We start from the raw sequence: 14,302 nt of genomic DNA, 5'->3' as shown, positions 1-14,302 counted from the left end.
TGTAGTTTATAAAAACGCAAATTAAAGTAATTGTTAGTTGCTTCATTCAAGTGTCGACAATAATCTGTACTCTATTTCATAAAGATGTTCTCTTTATATAAATGAATACTTACACTAGCAGCAGTAAGGGGTAATGGGCTGTATCCACGAACCCAGCTGGCTTCAGAATCTGCATGGTCAGAGCTATGACAGGGAGGACACGGTTAATACAAGATGGCTGCCTACACACGGATCGTTTTGTCGCTGGTTATTTAACACAAACACATACTGTAGTCTTCTATGGTGATGGTCTCATACTCCACTCTGGGCATCTGCAGATTGTTGTACGTGCTGTTTACTCTTTCGTTTGTCTCCACGTCGAACACCTCTGCAGTGAAGCAGATGAAACGCGTCCTTTTGTTAAAACCTCTCCATCACTGAAAACACATTCAAACGCGGGCGAAGAAGGCAAGTCAACACTACCGGGGCGGCACTCACTCTGTTTGTCCTCGGTGCTGTAGATAGCCACGCTCGGTACATCTGGACCTGCACGGAACAATTCAGGGGAAAACCAGTTCACAGGAATGCACAAATAGTTTATTCGATGTAACGAGGCACTCACAAAAGGCTCAAATAGAGCCTCTGAAACCCTTCTCCCTGTCTCATCTTCAACAGACTTCAGCCAACAACAGCCCTCTCAGCCAGCTCTGCAGTTAATTATCTACTTCTGTCCCATGAGGAAGTGGCTTATTATTTCTCAAAGGAGCTGCTCCCCAAAGATCCAGTTAATGACGAACGCCACGGGCACTTTTCCTCTCTGGAGCGAGCCTCCAAAACAAATCAGCCTCCATAGAAACCACGATGATGTGTTGCCCCTGCGGTGACGCCACAAAGGGCAAAACAGGACACAAGGAATGTCTAGTAAACAACAACACAATGCATTGTTAGGCGAGAAATAGTCAAAGCAGAGACCAAACGCTCTCTGTGAGCAGCTCACTGGCGCTCACATGGCTCTTGGCACGCAGTCACAATACATCATTTGTGCGGCTGATCAGATGGAGCCAGCAGTGGTTTGAGGTTACCTGCTAATGTCCAGTTCGATACAAGCTCTCAACCTCACATGGAGCACTAATTCAGTTACGCTTCCTCCCGAACTGCCCCAGAAGACTCTCATTCTCGGGAGTGCTGGGATGTAAGATGCTCTCAGTCCACTGTTACGAAGACAGATTCGCCTCGAGGTCAAAGACACTCACCTTTACAGTTGAGTAGGAAGTACTGCATGTTGTGGCTGAATGAAACGTCCACATAGCCGCACTTGACCTCACACGACAGGCAGCAGCGGTTGAACGGAGGGATTGTGTCAGCACTGTGGGACGGCGTGGGGTGAGTATCATTGTGTGTACCCTTGCAGAACACACACACAAGTACTCAGAACTTGGAGGAAAATCCTACCTGTACAAGTGCCGCCGCTTGGGGTCATCCTCTGTGCTCAGAAAGTATCTGGAAAGCATCCAGACATGATCATCAAACTACAGAGTAACCACCGTTTAGCAGCACAGGATGTCAAAAATAAATACATTAATAAAAAGCATAAACATGTCTTACATGAGGTTCCTTTCATGATTGTAGGCCAAAATCCTGGTGACGTCCCAGTCTCCAGAAGTCAAGGACTGAAGGATGTCTGTGCTAGTGTTAGGCTAGAGGAAAGTAAAGGCCCATAAACACACTGCACCAAGCCGTCAATCATAGCACCAGGGCAAGTGTGCAATTGCTTACCATAGAGGTGGACATCGAGATGTGGAAAAACTTTCCTCTCCCTCCCTGAGGGATTGCTCTGGTGAAGAAGAACTTGTGTCCGTCATGGGAAAAGAGCGGCGCTTCATTCTGCAGATGGAAGACCAAAACATCTGCACATGTCCCACAACGTGTCTGCAGAGCTTATTTCATTTGTTTGTTAATAAATACGAAAGAACTGTATTCACGCACCTGTCTGTGCAACCAGCTCTCACTCTCATCCTCGTGTTTCTGGAGAGAAAAAAAAACAAGTACGATTTTAAATTCAATTCTTGAATCTGACAAAACATACATAACAATGAAAGATAGTTTCTGAGATATACTGTGAAATTATTTTTCTGTCAAACAAATGATATTGAACAAAGACCCAGAACAACAGTGTGTCAGTGTGTCCTTCCAGTAGAGACATGTTAGAGTAGGAGTATTTACTAAAGTACGAAACAATTCCTTTTTTAAATTATCATGAAAATATACCTATAATTTAAAAAAAGAAGAGGTTTTTAGCAAAGTTTACCCAAACTGGACTTTGCATAGTGCTGATTTGGTGAGCTCAGGATTGACTTAACATAAACTACAGTGCCCATCTAGATCATAATGAGGGACCATGTTGGCTCATTGGTGTGTCTTTAATCGTGTTTGGACAACAATAGATGATAACATTGTTGGTGTTCTGGTCTTTTCATGGATTTGTTGACGGTGAGAAAAGCATCACCAGATTTATCCTTTACACAAAATAAACACGCAGATTTCACACTTTGGGATAGGAACGTTTGCCGAAGGTTTCACCTTGATGCAGACGCCCGTTGTCGCCTCACACAGTGTCAAGATGGAGTTGTTCTGGCCTCTGTTCAGCCAGTTGACAGCCAGTTTTGTGCTGGTGGCCCATTTCACCATCGTGATATAATATTCCCTCCTGGAGAACCAGAAAGTGAGAGTGCATCACCACCGCCGTCGCCCGCTTTCGAGCTACCTCAAGAAAATACTCTTTGTTGATTGTTACTTCACACACAATAAGGCACCGTTGAGCTGTCACTCACCCGATTCGGGGGTCATCGGGTTTCTTCATCACCACGGTGTGCAGGGGACCGTTGAGGCTCACCACCGACAGGTGCACTACAGGGTTTTCTTCCCCAGCCTGCAGGGGCAGAGAGTTGAAGACAGTGAGGAATTGGAGGAATTCTGTCGTCTTCAGAGTATAACAAGTTCCATCAAAGTCATTTAAACACACTTGGCATTGTCCTGGACTCATTGTCAAAGGACTCTAAACATCTGGAAGAAAAATATTCTGTCCGCTGATTGATCCGAAAGATTTTATAGACAGATAGAAAGTACTTTTCACTGTCCAGCAGAGTTGCAGACTTGCCTTTGGGTAGTGATACTCCAAGGTGGCAGGGTACGGCATCCCTGTGAAGAAGGGAACTTCCATACTGGGCACCAGCGTGTCATTGATGGTCATGTAGGCCAGACGCAGCCCGTCTGGAGACCACCAGTGGGCGATGTGTGTCTGCAGGATCTCCTCTGTTCAAAAAAGGAACATACGTACAGCTTGAAGCATGAAACTGAAGGCCAGAATACAAGTTTGGAAGGTGGACGTTTCTAGAGACCTGACTGACTGTCACAGTCATTCTAAAAAATATAAAAATAAAATCCATGTAAACATCTCTTTTAAAAGATGTCATGACACAAAGTATTGAGCTGCAACTCTACAACGTCACTCACGTAAAACGTGTTCCATTGCTCGATCTGCAGTTTCCCTCTTAGCTGGTGTTTATGTACTTATTATATTCTGACAATGATAAATATATTTCCAATATGTCACCATTTTACCAGCATGTGTGATTTATTTACTCATATTACATGTTGACAGAATCCAGAAGCGTGGCATTGCAGATTTACCATGTTGATGTTATTTCTCTTGTTGGTCATTGGTGCTTTTTACATTTATATAATTATTGATACACATTTCACATATACCTGTGTACATAATAGTCCTGTCTTTACCTTTATTCGACCAGACCTTGTTTTTAGCTATTTCTGCATTGAGACCATTTAAACACGAATGAGTCAAATTATTTACATGTGCACATGTTATTGGTCAACAAAGCTGATGCTGGTTATGATGTGGATGCCTGTGAATTAATTCAATTAATTTGAATCACTGTAAATATTATGTAATAGTCTAGGATTTTTTTTTTTTCTTCTTGATTTTTGAGCAAAACCTATCGAGTTGTGAGTGAATTAAGTGTGTGGAAAATGTTATATATGTATAGGTTGCTTTTCATTGTTCCTTTTGAATGTTCTGTTGTTGACAGTGGACCTCCAATATTCCCTTTGAGTTCAAACTAGGGTTTGATCGATGGACATATGCACTGTATCTGAGGGAGCTGACATTCAGGAAGAAACCAAGACAAAGAAAGGATGCATTTCTGCCTTCTCACAGGATAAATCTGATTACTTTGAAAGGCTTTGCACTTGAGCTTCTATGAATCCAGTTTCCTTTTTTCAGCAGTTTCCTAATGTGTGGTTTTCATCCAGCAGGGGGCAGAAGAGCTCTAGTAAAAGCACTTACAGTCAAACTTATACTGAACCTACATGTGGATATCAAATTAATAGACTTTTCTTGGCAACACATGATTCAACCCAACCTTGATGAGGTATTATCATTGATGTCATCATTTGTTCTCCACTCTGTGAATGCACTGGGTGAATTACGTGGTAACAAGATCCGACTGAAAAAAGGACAATATTCAGTGGGGAATTCTCAACATTTGATTGAGTTCTCAGTCTGAGGTCGACTAGTTTGTTGCAGTGCAGCAGGATGTTCACGCCCTGTGCCCACAGAATACGAGCCAACACGGTTTCCTCTCTAACCCAGCAAGAACACAACATATCATGCATCTGATCGATTGTGTCATGTGGGTCGGAGCATTTAATAAGACTCCTGTCACGGCGGTACAAACAGGCGGGGGCGGTTCGGTGTTTCTTGAGCTCACACACTACCAGTGTTGGGAGCTGTGGGTCGGCTTTGAGTTGTGTGTGACAGCCTTCTGCGCATGACAATAACTGCATCAGAGGCATCAGATGGGGAAAGGGCTCATGCAGACGGAAACAACAGAGACCCACAAGACGCTATTTCACATTTCTGTGAATCATTTAATAAACTAGTCTGTCCATCACCTAAAAAATTCAATTTGATGTAATGGTTGAAGCCATAGAAATGTGTAGTGAGTGTTTCAACAATATCTGCATGATAAACTGTAACAATGAACCGTGCAACAAGCAGATTATTCATTTATTGTATGGCACTTTTATACATGCGTAAAAGTTAAAAAGTGGAAATTTAAAGGGGATATTTAAGAGTTTAGAAGACATAAATCAGAATCTGTTGAGGGAGCCTCACCTTGACCCACATGTACAACCTTTTGCCTATAGGTGACCAATACAGTGCATACTTTCAACACTGTGATCATTGTGCGTGAGAGACGAACACTAAGTGATTACTGCTTTTGTGAGACTGTTCTGTTATCCGCCGATAACTCCATGAATGAGGAAAACATAGCAAGACAAATCTTTCTTTAGTCTTGAAAATAGATTACTTCTTTCATGTCATGTTCTGTGTCGACAACAAAGAAATAATCCCTAAAGCTTAATGCACCGTAAGAGAATTTCTTTCATAAACACTGGCATTTTGTACATAATACAATTACATATACATTGTTAATTAAAAACCACCGACTGAATAAATCCAAAATGTAGAATCGTAACGATGCCAGAAACAGAAGTCGTCACTTACTAAAGGGGAAACCTAAACTTTTTTTTAAAAAATGAGTCTCAAACGCGGGAAATCTGTAACCAAAGTCATGTTCAAGTCATCTATAATTGCAATGTCTGTCTCGCATATGCAGTAATCAGAAAATGCCTCATATTCAATTATAAATCCGTTGGCTTTTGAACATCTGCTGAGTGAGATCGCAGCGCTTGCAGTGATTAATTAATCAAAAGTGCCTGAACACAAAAACAAGGTAGCCGAGAGAGGGAGGGGCACTGAAACACAACCATCTGTGCACCTTCAAATGGAAACATGCACACAAACACACAACGCAGCCGTAGGTTGGTTGGATTTAGTCTGTGCACATGATGATCAAGGCACCGTCGATCCAATTAAAGGCTCTTTGATTAATATCTTTATTCAGATAATGATCACAGGGCTACCTGGGTATTAAAGGAGATTTCTCCTTGTGACAAACCCAGAGATGACTCTGTTCTGCATGAATCAGATCAAACGCCAAACAGTAACATAGTGGAGCATTTAGCAGCTGAAGAGACAAACAACTCCCTCAGGAAACCCCAAACTGTGTAAACAATCAACTGTTGCCAACACATTCGCCATATCAACGTAAAAGGTGATATAATATCCGTGTACAGCTGGTTTCTGCTGCCTCCAAGTCACCAAATATAAATAAATGCAGATTTAAGGGAAATCGTAACGCTACTGGGTACAGTGATATTTTACTTCTCAGTATCACAATACCCTGAAGCACAAAATGAGGTCTGAGAAGAAATGGTGTTCTGAGTTTGGTCTGGAGGAACAGACCCCCCCCCCCCCCCCCCCCCCCCCCCCCCAAAGATCACATGCTCTTGTGTCCACAAACGCTTGGACACGCAATGTCATTTTAAACTTACATTACAATTCTAGAAAGTGACGTAAATATTCCCACTCCGTCTATGAACTCTGGATAAAGTCTGCTATGTGCAACATGGAAATCTTCTCCTCGGCGTTGTTGTGCGTCGGTGCAGCCGCGTTTGTGGACGTCTTACCCTCGTACAGCCAGTCAGCGAGGCCGTTAAAGACGACGCCCTCTTTCCCAGTGGAAACCAGGCGGATCGCTCGGTTGTCCACTGTTGATCTGTAGAAGATGTTGTTTTCAAATATGAAGATCTGGAGAGAGAAAAGTAGGCAGAAGGAAGAACCGCCATTAGTCTCCGTGTCTCTGGACGCAATCTGGAATGGTTTTGCTATAACGCTCGGCTTAGGCCTCTATCCCAATTTCCTGTCGTGTGAAGCTGGGGCTCTTTTTTTCCTCAGCCTCTGCATCTCACATCTTTCCATCTACAGTACGTGACTTTAGGCTGAAGCCAGATAGGAACACAGTGACACTAACACAGTCTCGGACAACACCTGGCTTAAAGCACTTTATGAGCAGATACCTAATTGCAGTTGGAGCTGGATTCCTCTCCAAAGCAGTATGACACCCCTGTCTGTTGCTAATGAAGCTGAGACACGACAGGCATTTAAAACCCTCAGTCAATCCACTCCAGGGTTTTGGCCACTTCACCTGGTGCCAATAGGAGGGAGATGAAAGTGTGATTGATTGGTATCGTGTTGGTGCGACGAACGTGCCGACAGCTGAAAACCTCCTCGGTTAAATCTCAGCCGTCAAAATTGCCGGCACAAGAATAGAGAAAGAGAGAGACGAGGCTCCTTTCGCTCTGATCTCTGGCGGCTGTGAAGACAATCTAAGTTTTACGTTGTGGGATCAACATCAGAGGGAAACAGATCAATGCGGATTGTGCAGAGCAAAGGAAGAGGGTGGTTGGTGAATGCTGCAAAACCACCACGCAACATAGCGGAAATCAGGTGTCTGTCAAAGAGTTACAAGAAATATCTCATTCACAGTATTCCCAATATTATGAATTACGTCTAGGCCAAAGTCAAACTTCAAACTCAAAACGTTGATTCAATAGGAACACCAAATGATTAAAAGAGAGACACGACGTCTGTAGATTCAAGAAGACTGGTTGTCAGCAGAGCACTCGTTACAGCGTTTAGTTGTAATTGATCCGGATTGGCCTCTGAAAAGCAGGTGGCACTGTCTTCACGTACGCCCACTCACTCGATTACTTATTAATTTTCAAGGGATTCAGATGAAAAAGAAAGTACGGAATAAACAAAAGGCTAGAAAAGAGTCATTTCAAAGGGGTGAATAGATGAAAGTAGCAGCATCAAAGATACCTGTTGAGCTTGCATGGCAGGGTTTCTCTTTTGCGTATGAATGTATTCAAACTTGGCCTTGAGGAATGGCGTGTTGCCAATCAGGCGTGAAGCATTAATGCACCCTCTGTCCTGCCCGCTTGATTTGTGTACGTGAGCATTTGTCTTGTTCAGTGTTGATGTGTGTTATGTGCCTCAGTGTTGTATATGTGCTCATACTGGAGGTACACTTTACTTTCTCACTGTCTGTCTATCGATGAATCTTAGTTGCATTATCTTATTGGACATTTTGTAATTACATTTACAGTTTGACTGTTGATTGGTGTGCATTGTCCCTGCAAAATAAACAGATGCAATACAAATACAAATACATTTGCATGTGTTTTTAGTTGTGAAATATTGCCCAATTCTTTTCTTCCTGAAATCCATCCATCCCTTTTTACCCATGCTCTTTTGTGTCAATATGACCTCTTTTTCAGGTGTGTGTGTGTGTGTGTGTGTGTGTGTGTGTGTGTGTGTGTGTGTGTGTGGACCCAGCCTCACTGATTGCTCTGTCACGGTAGAGTAACTGCATGCTGCTTAATGAGAGGAGCGTTGCAGGATTCATCTCCCCGCTCCTCTCACTGTACATCTGATGCTTCACTGCACACATACTGCCACAAACACCTCTTTATGTGCTGACGAAGCACTTGATTATAAATTGCTCCGATTCTGAAAAACGTAGAAAATCATTAAATTTAGAGAGAGAGAGAGAGAGAGAGAGAGAGAGAGAGGGAGGGAGAAAAAAAAGGGAAACATGTCCAACATGGACAGGGCAGACGGACTCAAAAGACGAAAGCTCATCTCATTTTTCTCGCATGACTTCGGCTGTTCATTAAATGAAATGAAGTAACAACAATCAGGTATGCTATTACCAAATGCAAATGAATGTGCTTTCTTCCCTTGGCAGGCAAAGTCTCAGTGCACACTTGAAATGTTAATATATTTTTTTCACAGCAATATATCTGTAATTTAAGCAAATGATGCAATAAGAGCAATTATGGAGGAAGAGAAACCTTGGAAGTAGGAGCTGATGAAACACAAACAGGCACTCATTTAGAGTCAACAAGAGGAAAAAATGAAATAAAAGAGTACTGCAGTAGGCGAGAGCATAAAACAAAAGGTTAGCAGGTACTTGGGTCAATGGCACTTTAAAGCTCGTTAAAAGATGATTTCAAATGTTTGTAATTGCTAAAAAAATTGCATGACAAGACCAAAACCAACCATGTTGTAGTTGTTTTTCTTTACTTTATCTGTTACTGCTCTTTGGTACCAAGCCCAATAGTTTCTGCTGAGGATGTTAAAAAGGATCTTTAAAAATGGCTCACAAATATATAGTTTAATTATTTTTTTTAAAGGCTTAATAATTTCCTGTAAAAGCTGGGCACAGTCAATTTAAGCCAGCATTACTCAAAATGTGAGGACATTTTACATTACCGGTAATTTGGGGACAATTTTCTGTTACAGATGAATACACATTTTCATGACCAGAATGTTCTTATGTACACACATTAAACTGAAAAACGTTACTACTTGTGCTACTGTTGATCTCATACTAGCTTGAACTCCATCCATCCATCCATTATCAGCCGCTTATCCGGGGTCGGGTCGCAGTGGCAGCAGGTTCAGCAGGCCGACCCAGGCCTCCCTCTCACCCGCAACACTTTCCAGCTCATTCTGGGGGATCCCGAGGCGTTCCAGGGCCAGCCGGGAGATATAATCCCTCCAGCGTGTCCTCGGTCTTCCCCGGGGCCTCCTACTAGCTTAAACTCTTCTAACAAATTGTCCTGTGCAGCTTATGAGTGCAGATTGAAAATAAACATAAAGAGGTCCCTTTTTGGATATAGATGCGTTGAATCGAAGGACTCCGGGCAAATATTTTGACAGACTTTCAGCTACTTGTAAGATACTTTTTAAAGCTTACTCCTCGTTGCATAGAGACATCATACCAACAGGGAAGAAATTGAATGAAAGAAAATGCCAAAAAGAACTGCAATGAAACCGAAAGGAAGCCACTGATTGAGTTGGCCCGATTGTACAAACTGTGTCCAATCAACCGGTGTGTTTAAAAACAATCGGTCCCCAAAAGTAAATGCCATGTGTTTGCTCCCCCCACCCCCCTACCACCAGCGACCCAAGGCTGTCCAAGCCACGGGGGTTGTGCCCCCCAGATACCATCTGCCACTGTGGCTCTCACCAGCTCATGTGCTGTCACAGAGTTGTGAAAGTAAAAATCATGTGGCTTCACGGTGACATTGATGGAGATCAAAGCAAAGAGAGTTCACCCTGGAGATCCTTAAAGCGGTCCTTATCGTGCACATAAACCTCTTATCGCCACGACATTTGTCTGATCCACCCTGACCAACCATGGACCACTACTGTGCCTCCTCTGCACTGCCAGTCTGATTCCACCAGTGTGCCAGGGTTCACAGTGTAATCTCGAGGGTACGGCCTCCTTACCAGCTGCTCGCCTCGAGGTCCCCATCCAGCAAACTGCAGGACAGCTTCATGCACTTCAGGGGGCTTCAGAGGCCAAGTCTCCCTGTGGAGGCAAAGAATTAAAACAATACTGTTTTTGTCTCTATGCACAATGCAGCCTGTATCAGAATATAAATGCACAGTCAGAACAAGGAAGTTATGTGTTTCTTTTGGCTTTGTTCCCTCACTGTGGGCTTCATCAATCTTCCACATCCTTTTTTTTTTAGCACAAGCTGACTTTGCTTGACTCATTTTTAAATACAGAACAGTGGGGATATAAGCAGACATAGATGGATGAAAGGCTGAAAACAGGGCAGGCTGCATGCATTCCCCTCAAAGGCAACACAAGCGATGGGACTGACGTCAGTGGACTGCCTGCACCAGGTCAGGACGAGGGCATGTTATTGTGCAGAAAAGAGGCCGCAAGGCGACAGACAATAAAAAGAAGACATGACAGAGGTTGGTCTCACTGTGTCACAAGGCTGTATATGATGTACTTGGCCACATAGGAGTGTTGGTAGATCTGCAGAGACAAAACAGCGCCACAGTAAAAGAAGGAAAACGTCTGGGAACAATTAGATGGTGCGAGGCGACACTCACCGGTTTCACCTCAAAGGCGAACAACACATGTTGCATGTCTGGAGACACTTGGTACCTGGTGGCTCTGGATCGGTCCTGCATGGGTCCAAAACACACTGGCAGTAAGCGACACACCAGCTACAGCTGTATTGAAGTAAACTGAAAAGATGGAGTAAGACGATACTCACAAACAACTGGTTCAGAACGATAACAGAGCTCTCCTTTGTGTCAACATTAACATTGACAACATCCCCTTCCCTTGTACGATACAGCAGCTCATTGTCTGTAAATGGCAAAATAAAAGTCAACCATCAAAGGGGGATAGGGGCGAAACTATAGCGTCATCTATAGTTTCTCCATCCAGATTACTACACGGTCTTTATCGTGTATTGTCCTCCTCATTCACCTTCATCAATAATCTTGAGTAAGCCAAATTGCAATTAAACCCTTTTTTTTTAACCTTTAATTTACTTTCTATTTATTTAGGGTATTCATTCATAATGTAATTATTACTTTTATATCCTTATTGATGTTTTGCATATCGCTATTATCGTTCTGGCATTTAAAGGAAGGCCTTATTTTAATATGGTCAATATTCTATGCGCCTTTTGATAGTTTCATACTGGATGAAAATACATGTGCATCTTTGTTATTGGAAGTTATTTGAAAAGATGGATATTGCTGCGTATAGTTGATTTTCCAGAGCATTTTCACGGAAAACACAAACATTGCAAACATTACTAAATGTCTGCTGTTCTGTTTAGTGCTGGCTAATTTGCTGACTGCTAGCTCTATCTTAAAAGGGTCACTTCAGTATTTTTCAAACAAAGACCCCATTTTCCAACAACATTTTTAGAAATTGGTCTGGCATTGAACGATAACGCTGCAGCCCAAAACGAGCTAAAATTAAACCATTTAAAGCAATCTTTCTCCATCATACGTCTACTAAAAGTGCTCGTTATCGCCACTGAAAGGCTCAGATTGTAATTCTACCTGTCTGACAACTTTATGGAAAGGGTCCTGCAGAGAAAGCTTTTCTTCACCTTCCGCTTGATCTGGTCTGGAAAGGTAATTCCTGCATACTACTACTTGCAACAAAGGTTTATTGGCTACTTTATGGTTCTACATTAGTCACCAAGAAACAAAAACATGAACAAAATAGGGTCTAGGTAGAAAAATATTGAAGTTAATAAGTCTTTAAAAAGGTGCCCAGGCACAGTGCGTCTTCCTCCGTGGACGGTTATAATGCTGTTGTCCCTAGAAAGGTCTCCTCTTTATGAGAAGAGACTTCTCCGGGTACCTTCGCAATAAAAAGTCACACTGTGCATGTTGCTTGAGTATGCTGCTCGACTCGGTGGCATTAAACTCTCTGCAACACTCATTTTAAGTGTGTTTTCCTCAACAGATGGAATTTTACAATCCAAAGATCAAACAAACATTTTTTGACTTTTAAATGGCGAAAGAAATGCACCATGGAATCGTTAAAGTGGCTGGCTCAAAAAATTAATTTGGCGACACCGGTTTGTAACAGTGGAAATGTTCATCTTGTAGAGTTGCACAGTTTGTTATGTTGCACTTTACTGCCAATATTTAGTAAAGGCAGACACAAACAATGGTTGAAAATGTCAGTGCATACTGGGTCCAGGATGGGAACTGTAATTCTGCCAAATTAATTTCATTTCATTTGAGCTGGGAGTCATAAAGAGAAAATGATGGGGACTCAGTTGCCAAAGATGGTGCTTTAGTTTTAGTTTTTCATGTGCAAACTTAGCCACAGATGTTTTTTTTTAATACCTTGTTTACATCGTTGGATACTTCTCTATTGTGTTATATCGCCGACATATAAACGCATCAGACAGACAGCAGCAGGTCTTTGTTTGAGAGTCTGAAGGTCGATTTCTTTGTCTTTGGATCTGAGTGCGAGGAACTCACAGGTGAGTCCAAAGACGACTGAGGCAAGCAGTGATCAAAGAGCAACAGGGATCAATTACACACCGCTTATTAAAGAAGCCCACAAAATATTGACGAGGAGTACTGAAGTGTGAGGTTGTCCCGTTGGGTTTCTTATCAGAAGGTCATTAGCAGCAAATGGAAGTTGATTGCATCAAGTTAACTGACAAGATGCAATGTCACGTGACTGATTGTCAGGGTGTCGTCAGGTGCTGAGAGCGCTCTAATCTCCGTCTTGGATGAAGGACGCAGAAACACAGGAACTCAACTAATCACACGCTAATGAGCCGGTAATGTAAGTAATCGGGGGAACAGTCTTCACAGTCGAACAAAAGGACAGATGTAAGGTCGTAATGCGTCTGTCACACAAGCAGGAGACGAGAGTTTGCATGTGTGAAAGTGATAATGGGAATTTATTTATAGAGACAGCTGCATTCAGATGTGCACATACACATCTGTACGTTGCTGTAGGAAGAGGTGGAGAAGCAAATATAACCGTTTCCTCTCTGTTGTTTTGCTTTCAAACACAACTCAAGGGCAATTAACACTGACTATCATAATAACTTAATTTTTACGACACATATTCAGAAGCTCGTTTGTGCAGTATGACCGCCGTCTATAATGTTTAGTGTTGAAGGGAAATAACCTTTCAGATTCTTGCGAGGGGAGTGATGACACAACACATATTTATTGTTTAATCTATAGTCTTAAATATGTTATCTTTTTGTTTTATTTCAGATGGCCAGCTGTCCAAATATGTCCTGTACCAGGAGGAAGAAATGGCAGAATCAGATGGTATTTAAGCATACCAAGTTCATTGTTGACCTTGGAAAAAAGATGTTTGAAGATTAAAGTTCTTAACTCAAGGGTCACTTAATATCGTGTTCCCAGAGGAAGCTATCAAGTGGCCATTGCGTGTTTGGGAAAATAAAAAAACATGATCAAATGACGATCACATGACAAAAAGTGACTGGTTAGCGACATCAGCTTTATATAGGGACACTCTGAGAGCCCCAAACCAACTTCTATCTCAAATCCAGATGTTTAAAGGCTTATCTGCACACCTTTCCACACAATCGTTATGATTGAATTCATGTAACTGCTTCAGGCATCACGGTTCCTCATCCACATGACAACCAGACCTCTAGAAATATAAAGAGTTTTCAAGAGTATTTCAATCCTTTAATAAGTAATAAGGATACAAGAACCAATTACTCTGCGACCTTACCTCTATTAAATATTAATTAGCAGTACTGGTAGTTACTTCCGACACAGAAGGACACTGGTTCAGATTGTTCTACAGTGCACAACAAAATCAAAGTATTCAACATCCCTGTGATTGATGAATCACGGATTCAGTTCATCAGGCAGAAAGTGAAAAAGATTCTCGTTACTTTTCCTGTTGAACACCAGAGGGCCCCGAGTCAGCGGAGCCAACATGCCTGAGCACAGGTGGCTGCTTCCTATGCTACCTTGTCAAGGTCACAGAGG

At 42.3% G+C, this 14,302-nt stretch overlaps 1 protein-coding gene across 1 annotated transcript in view; it reads right to left on the bottom strand.

The window, feature by feature from the left end:
* Positions 1-14,302, bottom strand: part of LOC117746457 (dipeptidyl aminopeptidase-like protein 6) — a 58,036-nt gene that overhangs the window by 5,501 nt on the left and 38,233 nt on the right. The window contains exons 4-19 of the mRNA XM_034555595.1: positions 11,050-11,144; positions 10,883-10,957; positions 10,753-10,805; positions 10,265-10,346; positions 6,592-6,712; positions 3,137-3,291; positions 2,811-2,908; positions 2,560-2,686; positions 1,966-2,004; positions 1,756-1,863; positions 1,585-1,676; positions 1,432-1,479; positions 1,233-1,345; positions 478-525; positions 269-367; positions 114-183 (exon numbers count right to left, since the gene is read on the bottom strand). Coding sequence (XP_034411486.1) covers positions 114-183; positions 269-367; positions 478-525; positions 1,233-1,345; positions 1,432-1,479; positions 1,585-1,676; positions 1,756-1,863; positions 1,966-2,004; positions 2,560-2,686; positions 2,811-2,908; positions 3,137-3,291; positions 6,592-6,712; positions 10,265-10,346; positions 10,753-10,805; positions 10,883-10,957; positions 11,050-11,144 — 1,423 coding nt within the window. The remainder of the gene's footprint in view (positions 1-113; positions 184-268; positions 368-477; positions 526-1,232; positions 1,346-1,431; positions 1,480-1,584; positions 1,677-1,755; positions 1,864-1,965; positions 2,005-2,559; positions 2,687-2,810; positions 2,909-3,136; positions 3,292-6,591; positions 6,713-10,264; positions 10,347-10,752; positions 10,806-10,882; positions 10,958-11,049; positions 11,145-14,302) is intronic.

Source organism: Cyclopterus lumpus, chromosome 17, assembly GCF_009769545.1.
Source record: "Cyclopterus lumpus isolate fCycLum1 chromosome 17, fCycLum1.pri, whole genome shotgun sequence".
Lineage (NCBI taxonomy): Eukaryota > Metazoa > Chordata > Actinopteri > Perciformes > Cyclopteridae > Cyclopterus > Cyclopterus lumpus.
Note: the sequence above shows the minus strand (reverse complement) of the source record. Positions and strands in the feature narration are given on the sequence as shown.